Here is a 22,175-nt window from a genome sequence, read left to right as displayed (position 1 = left end):
AACGAGATTCAACTGTAATTTGAAAGCACTGACAGAATTTAAGTTTTTTATACTTACCGTACAATACCGCAGAAGTGCCCACTTCATTCGGATTCGGAAATACTGGAAATTATACGTTAAGCACCCCATTTGACGGAACAAGCGCCCATGTCTAGATTAATCGTTTTTGGTGAGTGGGTTGGGCGCGCCCCCAGTATTTTACGGTAGCAATTTCTAGCCACGTATAATTACTAATTTTTTGTTGAGCAGTATTTTCCAGTGTTCCCACAAACAATGGCAGGTGATTTTTAATAATCTTGAAAACCAGCTGACTAACTGAACAAATACAGTTGCGTTCCGTTAAAATGGAAACCTTAGTTCCCCGCAAAAAAATCATCCCTAACACAAACCGTCCATAATAATGAGAAAAAAAATAATACACATCCCAGTTTCTTCTATTGAAATTTTGTCCATGTAGCGGCAGTGAGGACTGCCGGCACCAACCCAGCGGCCGAATGGCTGGCAGCCAAGAAACGGCAGGCACTCACAGGGCGTGGGCCTGGCTGCGCTCCAGCTGCGCCTTGACCACGCCCAGCTCCTTCTGGCTGCAGGCAAGCTCCTGCTGCAGGCGACTCTGGCTCTCCCCCAGCTCCTTGAGCAGCCGGCCGCTCTCTGCGCACAATGGGCACGTGCAGCGTTTGGGCCACTGTCCCGACCCCTCCAGGACACGCAGTCCGGAAAGGAGACGACCGACACGAGACCCGGCTCTTCGCCTTAAGGGGAAACACTGGTCTTGGAGCTTTTTTTCTTATTTTATGACCAAACTCAATGAAACTGCACAAGCTTGTTTAGCTTTTTGTGCTGATTTCATATATCTAGTAATTTCCTCAGTCAGTAGAATTGTCCTGAAGATAATTAAAACTTGCCTGCCTTTTTTTGGAGGAATGATAGGGAAAAAACTGCTCAACAAAATATCCTTTTTAACAGATGGCCAGATACTATGAAGTGTAAAGAATACAATGTTGGAAACACTTTTAAGATAAACCCATTATTAGTGATTTTACAACATAGTATTGAAGTTCAGTGCTCAATGCATGGATAACAAGTAATAAAACAAAAGATCAAATAAAAAATTTTCTAGACTTATATTAAAAAATCTGCTCTCAACATTGTATGCTTCACACACTTAGCTACACATTTCAGGAAAGGTTATATTTCTGACTGCTGTAGATCCTGAGATATCCCTTCTGCAAATTTTCATCGAGTCCAAAAATTGTTTTATTGAAAACAATGTTTTAGAGTCAATTTTAATGCACATTTAGCCTGCATGGACATTATAAATTGATTTATAGCCCAGATATTCATCCACGAAATTAGAAGCCTGGTAGATTCAGAAGAACAACTGCCATCGCCGTTTTCAAAAGATTGCAGTTTTAGGAAGATGTTGGCTCCAAAGACCCATGTCCCCCCTTAAACTTTCTTTTTAACTTTCCTCAGAAAAAAAAAAAGAAAGACTCAATAATTGTTTTGCAACGTGCATTTTAAAGTTGAGGCTTGGGCGAGTTGGTACATACTACGGAATTAAAAACAGCGCGAAAAGACGACGACCAGGCGCTGCGTCCGTGTTACTTCTTCGTCTGGTCCTCGTCTTTTCGCACCGTTTTTAATTCTGAATGGCATTTTAAGTTTGGAACAATTTCGTTCACTCGCGCATAGCGGCTCAAAATTGACTTATTTGATAGGCAATGTTGCAGTGAGGCCAAATATAAGTAATTTGGTGAGTCACCCAGTGGTCGAGAAAATGGCGAAGGAGAGGTACGCCTCTGCGTGCTTGCTCCTCGGAGCCCCCTTTTCTCATCAACGGACAGTCCTCATGCACCAATTTTCGGAAGGGGGGGGGGGGGGGGGGGGGCATTTTTTTGTTTTGTATTACCACCTCGGCCAACCCAGACAACTAAGCTCGGAGATTGCACTCTTCAATAAATAACGCTAATATATGGGGTGTTTGTTCTTGGGCTTTACAAATTTGCTTTACAAGAGCCGTAAAGTCTACACTGAGGTTTGTGCGGGCGAGTTGTACGAGGGGGGATCCTGAGGTGACTGGAATAAATTTCTGAAGGGCCGGCCATTCGTAGAACCAGCTTTCGACAAAAGGGGTGCCGCGCTTAGCGGCACCCCTTTTGAGCCAGTTTGCCGACCGGCGTAGTCTGCTAAAGTTCTGGCTCTTCAAAATCATTTGTTTTTTGCAATGTCCGATTTGAAGGAGCAACGTGCGACAGTGAAGTTGTTTTTTTTTTCTTTTTTTTTTAGGGAAAACATCAATAGAAACGTTTGTAATGCTTCAGGCAGTTCACAAAGGTGCGAGGAAGTAATTGCAGGTCTACGAGAGGTTTCCTAGCTTCAAGGCCGGTGAATCATTGATCGATGACCAAGCTCACTAAGGGCGTCCTCAACCTGCTCAACTGATGAAAACGTTGAGAAAATTCCGGCATTGTTTACTCCGAGTTTAAATTAAGTTCCAATGTGACAATAGACCAGCGCACACTGTCCTGTCAGTGTAACAATTTTTGAGCACAAATGGCATGACACTGCTTTCACAGCTTTTTAAAACATATTCGTGAAATCTAAAAAAGAAACGCCCTGTATTTGCAGGAGCTACTACACTCTTCCTCTCTAACCCCTCAAATTAGATTACGGTACTTTAATATCGCGCAATATTTCATTCATTTTTTCTTTTATAAATTTAAATAACTAGATGTACTCCCACCCCCTTCGTGTGATACTCCTCGCACATCCCGGAGGAAAATAAATGACAAGGGGTGCCACGGGGGAGACGTCCTCTGACCCTGTGCCTGCATGCGCAGTTCCTCCTTGAGCTCGGCCTCCCTCTGGCGCGAGCGCTGCTCCAGGGCCCCGCGGGCGGCCTCGCTGTTGTGCAGCTGGCACTCCAGCTGCTGGCTCAGCTGCCGCCCCTTCTGCTCCAGCTCCGACACCTGGAGGCAAAACGACCCACTCCACAGTTCAGGGATGCCGTAAGACCTCGGTCGACGTCGTCCGGGACAAGAGCCACCGAATGAGCTACGCCGAGGTAACACCCCTTTCCTTGTGGGCTCCGCCACCTTGGTGCAGAGTGCAGAGCAGGCACAACCGGCAATCGCTTCCCAAGCTTTACATACCGCGTAGGAACCCAAGCAAAATCGTCTAGCAGATCCGTCTTGGACCGTATTCAGTCCTGGAGGACGGGAAAGCCTTTTCTGCCATTTCAGGATAAACTTCACGTAATTGACAAGCACGATTTTAAGCAACGAAGCTTCAGTGTCGTTTCTCTCAAGCCTAGCTTATTTAACAGCTGGAACGGACGTCGTGGCTCGACGCAAGTAGCCGGCTAGCTTAGCAAATTTCTTAGACAAGATACCGAAAATTCTGAGCGAGACGATGAAAGAATAAAAGTTAAAACGGTACCAAAAGAGATGAGGACGGTGCAACGTCTTTTGAGCATTTGCCGTTCAATGGTCGCTCGAGTAGCTGATAGCTGCCATTTCAGCGAGTCTTAACGCACGTGCGCTGTGCCCACCTTTCCCGTCAGCTGGGCGTTCTCCACCCTGAGGCGGTCCATGGCGTGGTTCTCGCGGTCGGCGCCTTGCCCTCTCTGCGGCGTGCCCGGCGGGATGGACGGACGACTCTCTGAAACTGCGCGCCCCGTCACCCCACCCAAGCGAATTCAGATACAAAAGTTCAGCCTCGCACAATCTGCCGTGGTACGCACCCGTACAAGAAAGGGTAAAGTGCTTAATGATGTGAATATAACTTGGCGCCGTTACGAATATGCAGGGACAAGGCACTACTATTGAGAAAAGCGCACCTTCGAAATCAGGTGATGGCCGCTGAATTCATCCTAAGCTTAGAGTTTATTTTATTTTGTTTGTATCCACACCCAAAAAATCATTCTTTTTATGGTGGAAAAAAAAAAAAAATGAACACTATTGGATCAAACCAGAGATTCTAAATATAAAAACGGTTTGCGGTGAATTCTAACATACAAGCGCAACTTTAAAGGGCAACTCCGGTCCATACTTTCGATTTTGAGATTATGACAGTTTTTAGTGCAGTCAGTATCCCTGAATTGCAAGGTGTAATTTTTTTTTCGTTATTGTGCGTAGTTTTAAAGATATGATGCCTCAAAGTTTTGTTTGGGGCGTCGCCAGCAAAACCGAAACTAGCCGCTCGAGGCGCCCCAGCAGCAGTGGAAATCTGCCGCAATGTGAACGTGACGTCAGAATCGTTCTCGTTCAACGAGTACGCAGGCCGAGTGGCACCTAACTATGTTGCGCTAGCCGTCTAAAGATAGGAGGTAAGCTGATTTTATTTTATTTCTGTCTACGTGTTAGTTATCCAGAATATATAGCAAGAGTTAGTGCGTATACCCAAAAGCTAGCGACTGGAAAACCCGTGAACTCGTTCGGTGCCGTACTCAGCGGCCGCCGCCGTGCGTGCGCTATGCCATACTCGTCGCTCGTATACCCAGAAGCTAGCGACTGGAAAACGAGTAAACTCGTTCGGTGCCGTACTCGGCGGTTGTCGCCGTGCATACGGTCTTCCGTACTCGTTGCTGGGGCTAAATTGTCATCGGGGCTTTGTCGATGAAGCGGCGTTGCTCTACGCCGCGCTGCCAGTGACGCACAGTACTGGGGGCCCTCTCGCTTTCCCGCTGCGGGTCAGTCCCAGACACGAAGCTTTGAGGCTCTCCGGCGTGGGCCGCGGCGTCCAAACACATGTGTGCTGGGCTGTACACGTCTTTTTTTATGCTATTTTTTCCTCGGGCGCGTAAAAGCCGAAGTCCAAAGTCCACTCGTCGAACAGTGTTCACCCACACCTTTTGCAATTTCCGGCCCGTTGGAAACTTGTGAAAAAGCACCTCCGGGTTGCGCACCGGGTTGTGTGAGCAGCCCACAGCGCTACAAGTTGTACTCGGCATCTTTCGAGGAACAGCTGGGCAGTCTTGGGCGCACCGAGTTGCTCGCTAAAACGAGTCTTGGAGTCCTCACAAGCAAATAAACAAAAGGCTATACCGAAGCTACACTGGCTACAGATAAAAGCAACGGTTAAACACGCCAATCACCAGCCGAAGAAGCGGTGGTAGCGCCCCAAAAAGCGCACTCCGCGCAATGCCCAGGCCGGAGGAAAAAAAAAAAGAGAATGATACGGACGTCACGGCCCAATGTTGCTTTAGCGATTGGCAACCCGCTGGCCGCCCGCTAGGGAGCAGCGGCTCGCGGCGGGTCTCATTTTTATTATCCGCATTAGTTGAGAATGCGGCGTCCCACGGACGTAATACTTTGGCTGGGGTGGTATTTTGTGTTACTACAGCGATACCAGTAGTTTATTTCATTTTGAGTTTTGGCCGGAGTTGCCCTTTAAGCAAAAAAACAGTATATATGAAAATTGTTTGTGCTGAGAATGTCCTTCAATCTGAAAATCTTTTTAGGGGAGGCCCCAGCCTGGCATTGAGGACATTTTGGTTTTCCCCGTGTCCCCGCACTAAATGGCAAAATGACTACACTGTCTGTGATGCCGAAAGCTAAATCAACGTTCCTTCTCGATCCAAACCCCTTGCTCACCTCTGAGCTGTGCCTCGAGCTCCCGAACTCTGCCCTGGAGCTGCTGTACAAGTGGCACGCCAGGCGCATCGTCCAAAGAGGAGCTGAAGCTCTGAAACAACCGAGGCCGGTCGGTGTCATGTGACAGTGTGAGGCCACCGTCGCGTGGTAATGCTAAGCGACTTGGGAAACGGAGACAAGTGGCAAGACTAACTTCTCTGTGCTGACGTTAGAACACCTGGCAAAGGAGAAGATCAACCATAAAGCCTGCTAACACGGACGGTTTCTAGGCAACAGACGTTTCTTTCGTTAGGCTGGGAAATAAGTCCACCCAAACATTTTAGAAAAAATTGGCACCAAACATTATCTCCAAAGTTTTATAATGCGTGGAATCCTGTAGTATATGATGAGCAATCGTTTGTATATGTTTAGAAGACATAAAACAGCCGTTTGGGTAGTATCTGTTTATATTTCCACTGCTAATTTATAATGAGGAGACTGAAATGGTGTATATGCCATGTGACATCGATTTCCCCGCTACATTTAGCGAGAAAACTGAATTGCTCTTTAGGTCATGTGACGTCCATTTGCTTAATAAATTTAGCAAAGAAACTGAATTGGTCTGTGGGTTACACGACATCAATTTGCGCACTGAATTTAGCAGAAAAACTGAATTGCGGCATAGGTCACATGACGTCAACTTCCTCACTAATTAAATTTAGCAGGGAAACTGAATCTGAATGTAGGTCATGCGACATCAATTTCCCCGCCAAATTTAGGGGTGCAGACAGAGTTGATATTGATATTGATATTATTTATTGCACATGACAAGTAGAAGTGTACAGGCGTGCTGGTGTTGGGGGAAGGCTGATGCCCATGCACTATTGTGCCCACAACACCGACCTATGCACTCACAGAATATATATATATATATACATTTGTACAAAAGCAAAAAAAAAAAAAAACTAGTGTGCTTACACATTGATTTGTGCACTCTTATAACATGTATAGGTTGTACAGAATGGTGAAGTAAATAAATAAAAGGTTAGGTCATGCGACATCAGCATTCCCACTATATTCAGAGGGGTAACTTAATTGGTTTTGAGGTCACGTGACATCAATTTCGCCACTAAATTCAGCAAGAAAATTGAATTGGTGTCAAGTCACGTCACAGTGAATTTGTGTCAGAAACTTCCGAGGACACCTAAGCACTTCTAATTAGTTCTGAATGCGAAAGCATTCTCGGCACCCAGAGGAGGAGAACAGGCCACTGTGGCCTGTTGGCACTGTGGCAGTATTAAACAGTACCTGCCGGCACGGTGGCAATAAAACAATATTAATTGTGCCGCAAACCCCTGTAACCTGACATTTTATGCATACATCCCACTCCTGTCATTTTGTACCAATCTCCAATAAAATTTCCTACAAAAAGAACTTTTTCCATTTGTTTTTACACAAAAACATGCTTTCTAAAAGCTCATGATGACCACAGTAAAGAAAAAAGATTGAGCCCCCATCCTGGAACCTTGAGCATGGAGGTTTCGGTACTCTAGGGAACATTCAGTGACTCTAGCAGTAGCCATGTAAAGTAACTTTCATGTTTCAACTCATCCCTAAAGGGTGGCATTGTCATAGCATTTAGCTCGGTCTCGGTGGACGCCAGCAGTCCAGGTTTCAAGGGCAAGTTTCACAGCTGAGTGTTTTAGTAACATTGCTCAAAGCGGAACATTAGGCCTAACGTCAGGCCAGTGCATATCCACGTCCCGCCCTCATGTCAAACAGCTGCATGTACCAGTTGACGACGTTAGACCTCAACGTGTAACATTAGGCCTAACGTCAGGCCAGCACATACCCACGTCCCCCGTCCCGCAGGGCCACCAGCAGTTCAGCTGGCTCCTTAGCAACGATGACGCCGTTGCTATGAAGCCACATGATGCGTTGCAGCCAATGGGAATTTAGGTGCCGTTTCGCTTCTACAAACAACGGCAGCTTCGCTTCGTGGGACAGTTAATGCTTTAGCATTAAAATGATATCAGGTCACGGGACACCAGTTTCCCAGCTAATAAACCAGTGAAATGCATCGGAACACAAATTTCTGGGGTTAGGGGGCTCCGTCAAAAAGCATTTCATGCTTTAAAAGAAGGCGTTTGCTTCGCTCTAAAACGCACAAAAGGCAAGCATTACAATCCACGGACTGAACCAAGCAAATAGCAAAGCCATGAAAAGGATTGGGATTCCAAAGGAAAACCCACAACCTGTACTGGGAAACCGAATGTGTCAGGCACCAAGCTCCTTGTCCAATGAGGTTTTGTTCCAGGGTCTACCGAATGTCATCGTGATTTGGTGGGCCCCTTCTGGGAACCATGACTGGCTCTCCCCATGGTCTGCAGAAAGGCAGATGAGTAGAGTCGACCTATACCACAATTCTTAGGCATTTCTGATCTGGAAACTCACTGTCATACTACAGAGGAGCTTCACCCATGAGCCCCGAGCAGGATCAATTGGAGCGCTGCGATCGCTCGATGGTGGCATAGCTACAAGTATCACGTGACGAGGCCAGGTATTTTCTCCGCCTTGCTTCGCTTTGGTTGTGCGCTTTAGCGTGTATCAGTAGAAACTGTTTGCTAACTGTATTTTGTTTTTGCTATCACGGCAAATGTGCGTAAAACGAAATATGCCAAGCGAAATGATCGGAAGTTGTGTGTATGTTACGATAAAATCCTACGATAGCTTCATGGCCACCAACACAGCCCGGATACTTTGCCATCGAGACCAACAAGCATACTTCTACATGCTCTTTGCACGCTTCTCGACTTCAAGCAGCAGACGAAAGGAAACGCTCAATTCACGGGTTCTGAAAGCAACGACAAAAATCCCAACAACTTCAGCGGCAGCTCAAGTCAGACGGAAGGCCAAGCTTAAGGCCTAGCAAGGTGCTCGCCACTCGCTGCCTATGATCAGCGGGCTCGTCAAATAGATAAGATTGCGCAACTTTCTTTTTTCTTTTTTAAGTGGACCCCCCACGTAGCACGAGAACGTTCTGAGAAAATTCCAGGAATGTTCAAAAGAACATAGGCAACATTCTTGCAAATTTACGTAAGAACATTCTATCAACATTGTCAGAATGTGGCACAGTCACTTATCGCTACATTCAGGGAATGTTTTCAAATGGATATTCTTAGAACGTTCAGAGAATGACATAGAACATTACCAGGACATTCAATCAACATTCAAATATCCTCATCATCATCATCATAATGCCTTTATTTGTGCCATTCAGCAACCAACAAAGGTCTAAGTGAAAAAATTGAACAGCTGTAAAACATGCTCAACTGATAAAACTAGCATGCAACAAAACACGACAGTACATTTGTAGCGACCTGACAAGGTTCTAAGAATGTTCTCAGAACATCCTAAGAACTTCTGCAACTTTCTTCAAATGTTGCAAATTTATGCACGGGCATGCTTTCAATCTCCTCGGAACATGGTGTGGATAAATCCCTACATTCAGGGAACATCCTTTGAAGCTTATTTACAAAGATTCTACAATTACGGTTTGCTGAGGCTACAGCCCCCAATGAATCATACTACATATATGGATGTGGTGAAGCTCCTCACAGGGCGATCAATATTTTTTTAATCGAGAATTATTTTTAGAAGGCGTAAGCACAAGACAGCCGCTTTCCCAGTGCACCAGCCTGAGCATGCACTAGCGACAGTCTACTCCTACCTGTCACTTGTCAACTTCTTTCAATCAAAATGTGCTGCATATATAACCGATCACTCACTCCGAGCTTAAGAGCAGATACACATGGCATCCCGCACTCAACTGCAGGATATACCTTTTTCAACGTATTGGAACCTCAGAAGCTGAAAATCGGGTCTATGCAAAACTGCACCTCTACATGCGCAGTGAGTGCCAAGTTCATTATCAAGTTTTGAAAACCATTGCTTTTCTCCTACACCATATATCACATTCCTCGGTAGACTCGTATAAGATAAAACTGATCGCTCATGCTAAGTTTCCAGAAACTCCACAATTTGCATATTTTTGGCACAAAGTGGCATATAGTGGATGGTGTTTCGAACCACAGGTTGCGTGAGAGCTCCGTAAAGTTGGCTTCACTTGCGAAAATTCTAGGAATGTTCGCAAGCGAAGGTTCCAAGAATGTTGCGCATACGAATGTTCGAAGGCGAATGTTCCGAGAACACTGTACATATGAATGTTCGCCAACAAACATTCCTAGAATGTTAAGCAGCTTACATTGTAGGGAATGTTCGCATACAAACGTCCCTAGAACGTTCCGAATGGAGTTTTAACATTTTTTCAACATTCATACCACCCAGGGAATGTTCGCATGACACTGGGTGCTACGTGGGCTGTTCGTATGAATTTTTTTAACCTGGAACTAGATCTTCCGGTTAGGTGAGTCTTGTCATTTCATCGTCCCCTTGTCACTTTCGGAGTGTTGTGCGGTGGTGGCAGATGCTCTCGTTGCAGTGACACACTCATCAATTCTATTCGCTGCTTTCCTTGATGCCAAGCTCTAAAGACGTGCTATGGATTACCCTCGTATCATGTGGTACATACACTTTATTTTTTGTGTCTCTCTAAAACCGCACGAGCAAACTGCGAAAAAAAATGGCAATCAGAATGGCAAGTTCAATGCCTGCTCAGCCGTCGTCGCGATTGGTTTCCATGTTCTCTGCCCGCCTGTTTCCAAAAGGCCAAAAAAAAAAAATTATGTTTTCCCAGAATCTACTTGTTTGGTCACATGACAAGCCTCGAAAGCCACGACTACGACCGATTAAGTCGTGGTCAGTACTTTAACATGAAACTGGGAAACTGGGTCCTGTTTCGTAGGTCGCGACACCATTGTTATTGCGCTGCTTGAGCTCAATTTTGACGAGAAGTGCAGCAAAAGAATTGGGTCACACGCAACCCCAAACTCTGGTTCAAATAACCAATCAAACATTAGTTGTCAGCGATACACCTCAACCTACCTGCTAGAAACAAAGCGCAGAAACGGTCACGTAATGCTTGGTACCACGTCGCGACAAGAAGCTACCAGGCGGCGCCACCCTATCTTCTTGGGGCTAATACAGACTGAGCTACCAGCTTGTACATAGGGGGAATCGAATAGATTGAGCAAGGAGCCTGCGACGTAAAAGAACATAAAAAAAAGCCCGGAATCGCCTTAAAACTTCGCTGTACATTCCAGCACTTCAAAAGACATTGTCTACAGCCAAACAACAATGTCCGAAGCTGCCGACACGTGCAAGATGCTGCTGCCTGACGCCGTCGCACGAAGAAGACTGGCCCTAACAATTCTGGCAAGACGACGCCGAGAGCGAAAATCAGAAAGAATGAAGGGCAGCTAGTGTTGTCCGTCGCAGCCACCTGTAACCAAGTATCGAGGAGGGCTCTTGAGCAGAGTTTGGGTACTTTGGGAAAACTTACCTGGAACCTGCGCGAGGTCGGTGTACACGGGGCCACTGGGAGGTCGCTCTGGGTCCCGGCCTGGGCCGCCTTGACCTCCAGCGAGCTGAGCTGGGACTCCTTGGCAGCCAGCTCCTGCTGCAGCTTGGCCTGGCGACGTTCGTACTCCTCCAGCTGCGACAGCAGGTTCTGCCGCTCCCGCTCCAGCTGCACGGTCGATGCCTTCTCCTCCTCCTGCTGCGGGGGGGACGCAGAGAGACCGTCGGTCCCTGGGCCCCGACCTCTTTGCCCAGGAACTTTCCCCACGTTGGATCTTGGCCCACCCCCTTCGGCTCCCAGGCGATGCAGCATCTAGCTCGCTGTAGACCCATTTCAAACGTCTCTCCTTTACTGAAAGATCTGTCCATTTTGACATGGGTGTGGTGCTCAGAACTGACTGGCGTGGTTAGAGCACCGCCCGTGCACTCTAGCCTCCCCAAACATGTACATCACGGAAGTCGTGACTGAGTACAGTACTCCTTTCTTCCAACAATGAGTTGAGTCCCTCCGGCCGGCGAAAGTAATATCAATTTCGTCGACAGCCTCGGATGCAGTTCCCCTCAGATGTCACACGGTCAACTTAAAGTGGTGCTGGGGTCAAAGAAAGCTACGGAGCTTGGAAACAGCCCCGAAGCACAATCCCGAGCTTAAAAATGCGTAAAAAAAAGAAGTAAAGAGTTAACCGAACCACTACCTTGGTACATTGGAGACAATATTAAACAGATTACGGACTACAGAGGTCAATGTGACGTCCCACAGCATCTCCCAACGGCTTTGTTCAACTGGGCAAAATGTGCGGAGCCCCTCCTCTTCGGCCTCGCAATATGTGGTCGTCGAAAGAAGTCGTAGCGTTCCGCTACAGTGCTTGCGTCTTCGACTGGTGTATTTAGCGTCATATTCTGCCCACACATCCACCTGGTCCCAAAGTGACAACAAATGGCATCACAAAAGCCAGAGTATTATGCTGTCGAACGTCCTGGTGGTTGGTCGTACAAGTTCCGGCAAAAGGCGAGAGCAAACACGCTCCTGACTGCCAAAGCTTCCGTAGATTGCCAAGCTGGAGAGCGACCTTCAGCTGAACAGGCATCTGTCACGTGTACCACGTCACCGGGCGGAAATCGAGGGACCATTTTCTTAATGCGGTAAACGCCCCAGTCGGATACGCCTGCATTACGGTTCCATTGCTCAACGACTGTCGCCAGAAGCCGGGCCAATGGGGCGACGCGGCCATGCCCACCTTGCGCCTCTGCTTGTCCAGAGTCTGCTGCAGGGTGTCCAGCTGCATCTGGCGCTGCTGCCGCTCCTTCTGCATCCGGTCCAGCTGCTGCTCGAGTGAGTCGATCTTGAGCAGGGCCCCCCCAGGGAGGCCCACCTTCCACTCGCCCTCCGCCCAGCTCATGCTCTTTCTGCAACGCGGGAGGGGTTCTGGCATGTGCCGCGAGGAATGGAAAAAACAAACACGCACATCGACTCGAAACTGGGGAAAAATCTGACTCGTGCCTATCTCAGATACTCGGGATGCAGTCTTCAAACACTCTCGATGGTATTTTAGTATCTTGCAAATACATTTCACCGAGAGTATTTGCTACTCTATCTTAGTTATGTTTCTCGCTATCTCATACTCATTTTCTCGAATAAATTTTTCAACCTTCGTAGAAATTTCTGGCTAAAATAATTTACGGAAATAGGGATCGCCATATGCTTGGGGCAAAGAGAACTAAGCAACTAAGGCACTTCTCCGGAGCGATCATCACATAATGGCATAGCGGAGCAATCACAAGTGGAGCACCGCCTGTTAACTTTTCTTTTAAAACATGCCAGCCAAGCATCTTCAAAAAGTAATTCATTTACTTTTACAAAGCACTCTACACAAAATAGTTTTTAGTGAGAGTGACTCGAGTACTACTCTTAACACATTTCCAAATAAATATTTTTCATCTATTTAAAGCTGTAATACTGTCATTATTATTATTATTATTATTATATTATTTAGTAGCTTCTGCTTTCGGGGGCCAGCACTCTTTGTTCGGTATTTTCAATGTGAAATAAACATTATTATTATTACATACCGAGTATTTGGCGCAATGCTGGAAAAAACGCACACAGCTCTGCCATGTACTACAAAGCAATGGGAAGCAAGGGGCGGGTGAGCTGCTGTGTGGCATACACAGTGACAACGGGAGTAAAGAGTCCCAAAATGGCGCAGGATGTCTCAAAGTACAGCTACTAATTTATTGAGCAGTCGTATTATCATGTTTTTGGTTTCTTTGACAGCTAGACGTCAATGGAGTATGTCAATGGAGGTTATGGTCACGGCGAGAGAATTTTTTCACTGTGCATCAACACTGTTAGCGCAAACACGGCCTTCACACTTTTTCACAGTTTACTTCTCAAAGGCATTAGCAGGTCTCAGATTTTACCATTTATAATAGCTCCCCAAAAGAGCACTTTCTTCACACTAGTAGTTTTGATGATACCTTTGTAATTCCTAAATGAAAAAAAGAAATGAAATGGTGATCGCTTGTTTGCACTAACATGTATGTGCATGTTTTGTAATGAACTGATAGCTGCATTCGAGAGTTCATCTTGCGCCGTTTTTTGTGCTCTTCTTTCCCGGTTTTTCTTGTATCATACATCACTACTGCCTTTTCATGCTGTATCTGTCCATCCTCCACGTTTTCTGCATGCTCAATTAACCATTTTAGAAAACTGCCGGTTCAGGAGGCACCTTTTTCGTACTTGGAAAGCAAGATCCTACTGTCTCTATTGAGAATGACCTAATTTGGGCTCCCCCAAAGCCTCTCTTGTTTCTATCATATCCTGTCTTTGTGCCCCCAAGTTTGTTCTATGATGCTTCTTCCATCTCGTTTCTAACACGCGCATTGTTTCATCCTCGAAATCCTCAAACCCCGTTTTCTGCCAGGTAGCGCCAGTTATATCTAAAATGGTGGTTTTATTATAATTATGTGCCACTCCAAGGATGGTGAACACCGGCACATGGGGACAGGAACACTGCCCAATTATGTTGCACAGCGTTTTTTGACAACATCCCTCCCCACAATACATTTTAAATTTAATTTGCCGATTAACTGTGGAAGGTTGCTGTTAATTGATTTATGAGATTATTGAGTTAGGCAAGAACTGTGCCTGGCAGACAAAACAAGAAAAAGCTGCCTATATTCAGATACTTTAACCATTCCATTTCATTACATTTTACTTCTCCGCAGTATGGTATCTTTTTAGAGTGGTGCTATACGTACAATGTCGTACACCTTCACCGGAAAAGGCTATGTGCACAACGCGGAGAGCTCAGTTAATTCAGTGGTGGATTTTGGCTCCCCATTATTTTGCCGAAACACGTTTCGCGGACATTACATTTCGTCAGCGCAGCTCCTGCAACGTTTTGTCAATAACGCATTCTCTTAACTAAGCTGCTCAAAGCTAGCGCGTGATTCACTGAGGTTTGTTTAGCCAAGCCTGGGCGGCCTCCTCCACTCTCTCCCCTATAAAAGAGCAAGATGCAATATGTTTTTGCACCACACACACAGCCATTTCCGGTCACAGTGCACGACGTCTGTCTTTTTATTGCGACGTTGCTTCCAGCATGCGTTTTCTTATTCATTTTAGGCGTTTCTCCTACCTCGTTTGCCACGAGGTGGTCAGTATGTTGTGAATTAAACTAAACAGAAACGCCCGTTTTCTCATACATGCCAGTGGTGACACCTTGCATTCGAGATCTGACCTTCGAAAAAACAAAACAAAGGGGCCGAGTGCCAAGCAAGAATGAAGGACTTCCTCCGATATTGAAGATCAGATTTCTTTGTACGCGACACATAATTTAACTTTCGTGCAATTCCTATGGGCGGAGGAGAGAGCTCACCGGACAAATGCTTTCTGTCGGATGCAGAGAAAAGTTCATCAACCTTTTGGCAGATACGAAGAAAAGCTCACATCAGAATTTGTGCATTGAGCGTGTACTCAATACAAAACATTCACTTGTTTTGATGCATGGATGCCATAAGTGCATGTGGTTATTTTGTACAATACTGTAAGACTTTTTTTTTTTTAAGTATACTTCATTTATTAATTTTTTCACGGGTACATGAGGGGGGGACGGAAGAAAATTTGGAGGTTAGAACGAAAATATAATCAAGAATTTCAATATCATAATAATAATTTTCATTTGCACGAGAAAGCTTTGCCTAGCGTGCAAGGCACGCCAACTAGCCCGCTACTGAGCAGTGTTGCGGAGTTGCCACTCCGGAGTTGGAATGATTACGGAATCATTCCGCATTTTCACGACCTTGGAATGGAATGGGAATGGAATGGCGGCAACCTTGAGGGGAACGGAATGGAATTAGATGCCTTTTCCTGGAATGAAATGGGAATGAGCCCAATTCTTTATTCTATTTCATTCTTTTTTTGTGGGGGGGGGGGGGGGGGGGGGGGTTTGCTCAGCTGAAACGAGCCAGTCAGCGAGTCAGTTGCTCAGAAATAAAATGAGTGGGAAACTGCTAGGCCGCAGGGAGCCAAAAGGCCCATAACAAACGTATACGGAAAAAATGCAATACAATAAACGAGCGTCAGAGCAAAGACCAGAGGGGGAGGGGGAAGGGGGGGGTGGCGCCTTTCATGGACGCGCAAGCGACGGGCTTCACTGGTGTTTCACGAGAGTGAAACAAGAAACCAAGCACCAAGCAAAAGAAACAAAGGGAGCGGCAAAGAAAGAAACCGCCATACATGGCTCCTCATCACCCTTCTTGTATTGTTTTCTTTTTATTATTATTACTCTTTCTTTTTTTTTTTCTTTTGCGACGGCATGGAGAATGCACGCGCGCACACATACCGAGATCTGGGAGCAGGGGGGTGCGACTCATAACTCGCAGAGCTCTGATAACTCGTTGACTCGCACGCCGCTGAAAGATGATTAGTTATTGTTTTCTTATAGTTTGAGGAGCGTTGTTTAGCAGGTGGCCAACCCTGCTGCCTTCCACATTCATTCACAGTCCTTTGAAGTGCGAAATCTGGGTTTGCTTCGGCATTAAAACAAAGCGAGATTCACTTCTCTCTTCTTCTCTTGCGTTTTGCTCTGACGCTCGTTTTTTATACTGCATTTTTACGTGTAAGTCTGCCTTTTACTTGGCCTTTGTTCCGTTTTTGTGTTATATGTAGGGCTCCATGTTTTCGGATAAATCCGAAAAACTCCGAAAAACACCCGCCGGTAAACTTTTTGTCAATTCAGATTTATCTGATAAACTCCGAATTGTTATGTGCCCATGCCACCCCCCCCCCCCCTTTTTCAACAGCAAAAAAAAAAAATATATATATATATATATATATATATATATATATATATAAAGGCAAAAGTAATGTGCGCAGACACAGCAGCCGTAGGATGATAAAAATAAAATTATAATTTAATGGCGAAAAAAGTCACGCAAGAATAATAACGGTAATTAGAAGATAGGTTGGGTAAAATGTAAAGAGTAGGCTGCAGCTTAGTTCCCGGAATTTTATACTATGTTGAATTTTTGTGTTGTTATCAGGACCTCCCCGTGGTGGGTTAAGAGATCTTCCCCTCCCCCCTTTTGTTTGAGCTAGAACAGTACCGGCTTTTTCTGTTGGTCAATGTCCTCCCTCTCTTGTGTGTTCGGGATAAAGTTCATTCTCTCCCTCTTTCATCACTTTTTGGTTTCCGGGTACCTGTGCCCTATAAAACCACGATCTTCTGTCCAATAAACTTCAGCTGTGTTTGAGACTTTGTGTTGTGTTGTCCTTTTTCCCCCCAGTCTCGGGGTTTTGTCCAAAATGTTAAACCTTCACCAGCTTGTTTGCGCCCTAACTTTTTGTTCGTTATACTATGTATTAGCAGGCACTACATAAGCCCAAATATTCACATTTTACCATTCGAAAACGGCCTTCATGAAAGTGAAACAAGGTTCCGGGTCTGTCAAAACACAGGCTTTCTTTCGGACCCGCCAAAAAGTGGGTGAACTTTTTTTCGGTGAGCTTTTCTCCAGTGAGCATACCTCTGGCGAGCTTTACTCCAGGATTCGATTCCCATTTGTAATGGAACAGACCGACTGCTGTCACAACCACCGTGGTCACAACACTTGACAAGTGCTGACAAGCTTCTGCGTCGACCGACGCGGCTCCCCATCACCCTTCTTGTATTGTAGATATAAGGTATACGTCACTCACCAGGCTTGCATCCCAGACGAGGAAAGAAAAAAGAAGAAGGGGTAGAAACTAATGACCCTAAAATGCGTGGACGAAATACCGTTCCCTTCCTCTGCTCTCAACGTTTCAGTTCAAAACAAAAGACGGTTACAACGCCGCTGACGCCCCCGATGCTACATTCAAAAGGAGCGGTAACATTGTTGCCAGATCAGTCACTGGTCAGCGTTGGATCAGCGCTGGAGGTGGCTCTCAAAACAGAAATAAAAAAACAAAAACAAAACTTTTCTAGTTCAGTAAATTAAAATTTTGTGATTTAAATCAAATTTATTTTATTTAAATCAGCAAACAGTACCCCCAATCTCAATTACACTTCAGCCTCTCTCACACGCACTCAAATCTTCCTTCGGCGGCAGTGGCCGGCCGCGGCCACGACGGAGTGGGCGGTGAAAACTGGGGGTTCAGCTCTATGATCTCTATGGTTCAGCTACGGTGCCTGGAACGCGTCTCCGACTGGTGTGTTTACCGCGGCCAAAAAAAGTGGTCCCTCGATTTCCGCCTTTCCGCCTGATGACGTCATACAAGTGTCATGTTGTCGCCGGTTGCGATCCTGGCGGCGTCCTAACAGTTGTGGTGTATATAGCAGACGCCTGTTCTGCTGCAGGTCGCTCTGCACTGTGACAGTCCACGGAAGCTACAACAAATGGAAGTTGGGACGCCTGGGACGCAGTGACGCAGTGACGACAGCGACACTCGCGTTCGCTCGTGCTTTTCGCCAGCATTTCTACGACCAATCGCCAGGATCGTGACAGTCAACAGCATGACACTCCGGCCCTCCGGCTTTTGTGGCGTCACTCGTTGCCACTTCGGGACCACTTTTGATGTATGGGTGGTATGGGCAGGATAGGACGCTAAACACACCAGTCGAAGACGCGATCCAGGCACCATAGTTCAGCTCTGACACGGCACGTGTACCGCTCTGAAAGCGGAGCTGACAGGCATAGTACACTTATCTAGGAGGCTCTGGTTCAGCTGGTTCAGCTCCGTGGGAATTTAAACACCGAACCCGCGCTTCACATAGAAGGTTCGTCTGCTTCTTGCGCAGGGGGTTGCGGTGACGTCAGAACGACGCCGAGCTCCGATTGGCTTTGATTGAAAGGATAGTGGGTCCCAGTGGTGGGTCCTAATATCGCTGGCAGGTCAGTTTTTCTCCTCCGCTACGGTATCCGTAAGGAAAACGCCGCAGCTGCGCATGCGCGCCGCCAGCCTTATCTGCATAGTGCAAGGTCTTGTGGCGGATTAGGAGCGCTATCCGGGTGCTTAGGCTTAGCGGGCTGAGGAAACGGTCTTTTTTTTTTTTTTTTTTTTCGATCAGCCAATAAGAGTTTGGCATTCTGACATCATCGCAACCCCAGTGCAAGAAGCAGACGAATTCTTGCGCTCCGGTACGATAGAAAACCTATGCAGAGCGCAAGTTCATCTGCTTCTTTTGCAGGGGTTGTGGTGAGGTCAGAACGCCGAGCTCTGATTGAGGGATAGTGGGTAGACCTCAAAGCATGGCTGCCTCGAGGTCTCGCTGCCAGTGACGAATGCGCCCAGCACGCGTACCCGATTGGCTCTCACTTTCCCTCTAATTCTCCTACAACACTTACAACACATCAGAGCTCGGCGTTCTGACGTCACCACAACACCTGCAAAAAGCAGACACACTTGCGCATTGACAATTTTTGCTAGGGTATCCTTTCATAGTTGCCAGTAGGTGCAGTGGAGATTCGGGAGATAGCACGAGGAAAGCCCAAGCACCGTATTGGCGTGTACGCTTATGTCGTTGATAAGCGAAGCGACAGCAGATTCTAAATGCAAAGGGTAGGGGGAATCTAGCTCAATTGGAACGACCTTGTCCGAAATTGGCACCGACCCTCACATTCAAGAGTAGCAAACATGGGAGGGAATATAGGACGATGGCACCTACTGAAGGCGTGAGGGGGTATACCTAAAGCCAGTCTTGGGTAGTAACGCGTTACTGTAATTTCGTTACTTTTTTGGTAACTTGTAACTGTAACGAGTTACTTTTTAAAAATGTAACTTGTAACTGTAGTTCTATTACTTTTTTCTGAGGTAACGATGAAAGTAACGACGTTACTTTGCAGTGTTTTATGAATAATATATCACTGAACGAGTGCAACTTAGCTGTTCCTTGTTGCACTTTCCAAATCGTCTATTCCGACATTTCGAGTGTCAAAATGGCCTTGCACAAAGTTTTGAATACATTCTTTCTCGCGAGTCACGACCCGAATATAGCCACGTGTAGATTTTATGAAAAAATATCTAGTTATCTTTACGTACGCGCTTGTACTTTGTGCCTGAACACTTACATCTTAGTGTCTTGAAGCACTACCTATGTTGTGTTTTTTTTTTTTTTTTGTGCAAACGCTTTTTAATCGGGTGAATCAACCGTAAAACAACAACACACGTGAAGGGCACTGCGCACGTCTCGTATTTTGATTAGTGCCGCTATCCGCACTGAGCATGTTTCGTATTTTGATTTGCGCCACAACTCTGGCGTGGAAACATTCACACAATAACTTCGAGAAGCAACTGCTGCTAAGTTAGAATATGAAGTGAGGGGCGTTTTCTAGTTTTTTCTCAATTTTTTTTTGTGTTATAGAAAAGTAACTGAAAAGTAACGTCGTTACTTTTTAAAAGTAACTGTAACTGTAACGAGTTACTCTTTTGTTGCGGTAACTGTAACGGTAACTTCGCTACTTTTTTCTGAAAGTAACTGTAACTGTAACAAATTACTTTTTAAAAGTAACTTACCCATGACTGCCTAAAGCCCCTCTATATGTTTGCGTTTGTCGTGCAAGTAGCGCCCAATGCGCTACTTGCACGACTTTAGGTATACCATCTGGAATGCAAATGCATTAATCCACAAGTTCAGCAATTTTTTTTCTTTCAGCAAATTAAAAATGATGTAATTAAAATATGGGCTACAACGAAAGTGTCGTCCTTAGTTAAGCAAACGTAATGTGTGTTCAAAAGCATAGAAAAAGAATGGACAATAAAATATAAAAGTTGTCATCGGTCGGCAAAAGACCTTGTAGGAAGAAACCCTTTATGTTTTCATAACATATACCTCGCCTAAAAAACTAGCAATAAAAAGAGTCAACGAAAGGGCCATCCGCAGTTCGATGAAACATCCTTTTTTCAGTAAAATGGCTTTGGATGAAATCTCCAGTAACCGTTACAAGTCATGCTGTCGCTGGTCGTGATCCTGGCGGTGTGACAGGAGCCTATTCTGCTGCAGGCCGCTCTCCTGTGCGACAGTCCACGAAAGTTTCAACAGCTAGAAGTTGAGACTTCGCTAGTGCTTTTCGCCAGCATTTCTGCGACCAACCGCCATGACACTTTGGCTTCTGTGACATCATCATTTGTTGCCACTTGGAAACCACTTTTGATGGCAGATAGAAACCCACCAGTCGGAGACGTGCTTTGGACACCACACTGGCACAGACTTTAAACTGATGTCTACGACTTGGGATGCGGAGAAGGCCCATAAGCGACCTGGCTATGCCACTGGCTTGCAGACCATCAACGCTCTTTGCAAGTTCCTCCCTTTCCACTTTAGCATAGGGAACGCTGGAGAAGAGGTCACCTCCTCTCCAGCATTCGCTCTGCCAAAGTGAAGGTGAAAATTTTAGCGAGCGATGGGGCTGATAGAGTTTAGCAGTTTAGCTTTAGAAAAATGTTGCGAGTTTGCCAACTTTTATAGCGTTAATTTTTGAAAACTTAATCACGGAAGGTTATCCAAGATAGCAAATGCTGTAATATACCAAAATAGCCCTCCTAAAATAGAAAAAAAAAAAAAATTTGGGTGAAAATAAGATGTGGGCTAACTTTCAGTGTGCAAACAAGAAAAGTCTTAACAAATACATTTTTAAGATCATGTGTCCCTGCCAAACTATTTATCACGGCAGGGCAGTGAAGGAAGGACGACTGTACTTCCCAGTCAGCAATGTTCGCTTATATACTGACATGGCTACCTAGATGTATTTACGCCGAAATCATCATTGATCCCAACACTGCGATTACTAGGAGTGGGCCATCTTTTGGTGTTCAAAAGAAAATAGCAAATCAAGCCAACAATAGGGGAGGCGTACCTTTCGGGGGTGGGGCATCTCTCGGGATTTTACGATAGTTTTCTGCCGAGCAAAATAAATATTTTTGCATACCTTCAGAACCAGGCATCAATGCTCCGAAGTTGTATTCTTAGAATTGCCGCATCTTCACCGAGCCATTGTAATTTGCTTTTCCCTCGCGATAACGAGGACAATGAACACCGAGGCCGGGGTGCACCGTGTGGGGACCGTCGCGGTTGTAGCAGTTGTACCGTCCGTAACACAGACCCCAAAATCCTGTATAAGGACCGCAGAAAGAGGCATAGTCAGTTCCATTCTAGGTTCGGCTCTGGTAAAGTTGCATTACCATGCGGTCACGGATAATTGCGAGTGTTGGCTTGAATGCCTTGGGGGGTCTGGGTTTCCCCCACAGGTGCTTATAGCAGTTGTAGTATGGTGCGTGGAACACGTCTCCTACTGGTGTGTTTACCGCATTAAAAAAAGTGGTCCCTCGAATTCCGCCTGGCGACGTCATAAAAGTGTCATGCTGTAGCCAGTTGCGATTCTGGCGGTGTCCCAGAAGCTGTGGCGGGTGTAGCAGACGCCTGTTCTGGTGCAAGTCCACAAAAGCTTCAGCAGCCAGAAGTTAGGACACCATGATGACAGTGACACTCAAGTTCCCTCGTGCTTTTTGCCAACATTTTTACGACCAACAGCCAGGATCGCAACATCCGACAGCATGACACTCCGGCTTCTGCAACGTCATTTGTTGCCACTTCGGGACCACCTTTGATGCATGGGCGGGACAAGACGCTAAAAATAATT

At 45.9% G+C, this 22,175-nt stretch overlaps 1 protein-coding gene across 3 annotated transcripts in view; it reads right to left on the bottom strand.

The window, feature by feature from the left end:
* Window positions 1-17,404, bottom strand: part of LOC8033216 (centrosome-associated protein CEP250) — a 56,432-nt gene extending 39,028 nt beyond the window's left edge. For 2 of the 3 annotated variants that reach the window (XM_029992138.2, XM_029992140.2), the window contains exons 1-7: window positions 17,257-17,404; window positions 12,293-12,480; window positions 11,038-11,253; window positions 5,598-5,688; window positions 3,554-3,669; window positions 2,825-2,972; window positions 528-651 (exon numbers count right to left, since the gene is read on the bottom strand). In XM_029992138.2, the coding sequence (XP_029847998.2) occupies window positions 528-651; window positions 2,825-2,972; window positions 3,554-3,669; window positions 5,598-5,688; window positions 11,038-11,253; window positions 12,293-12,454 (857 nt within the window). In that variant the 5' untranslated portion in view covers window positions 12,455-12,480; window positions 17,257-17,404. The remainder of the gene's footprint in view (window positions 1-527; window positions 652-2,824; window positions 2,973-3,553; window positions 3,670-5,597; window positions 5,689-11,037; window positions 11,254-12,292; window positions 12,481-17,256) is intronic. The other variant, XM_029992139.2, reaches the window with a different exon arrangement.
* Between the last annotated feature and the right edge of the window lie 4,771 nt (window positions 17,405-22,175).

Source organism: Ixodes scapularis, unplaced genomic scaffold (genome assembly GCF_016920785.2).
Source record: "Ixodes scapularis isolate PalLabHiFi unplaced genomic scaffold, ASM1692078v2 PGA_scaffold2__306_contigs__length_199485367, whole genome shotgun sequence".
NCBI classification, from domain to species: Eukaryota; Metazoa; Arthropoda; class Arachnida; order Ixodida; family Ixodidae; genus Ixodes; species Ixodes scapularis.
The sequence above is the reverse complement of the archived record's forward strand: the minus strand, read 5'-3'. Positions and strand labels throughout refer to the sequence as shown.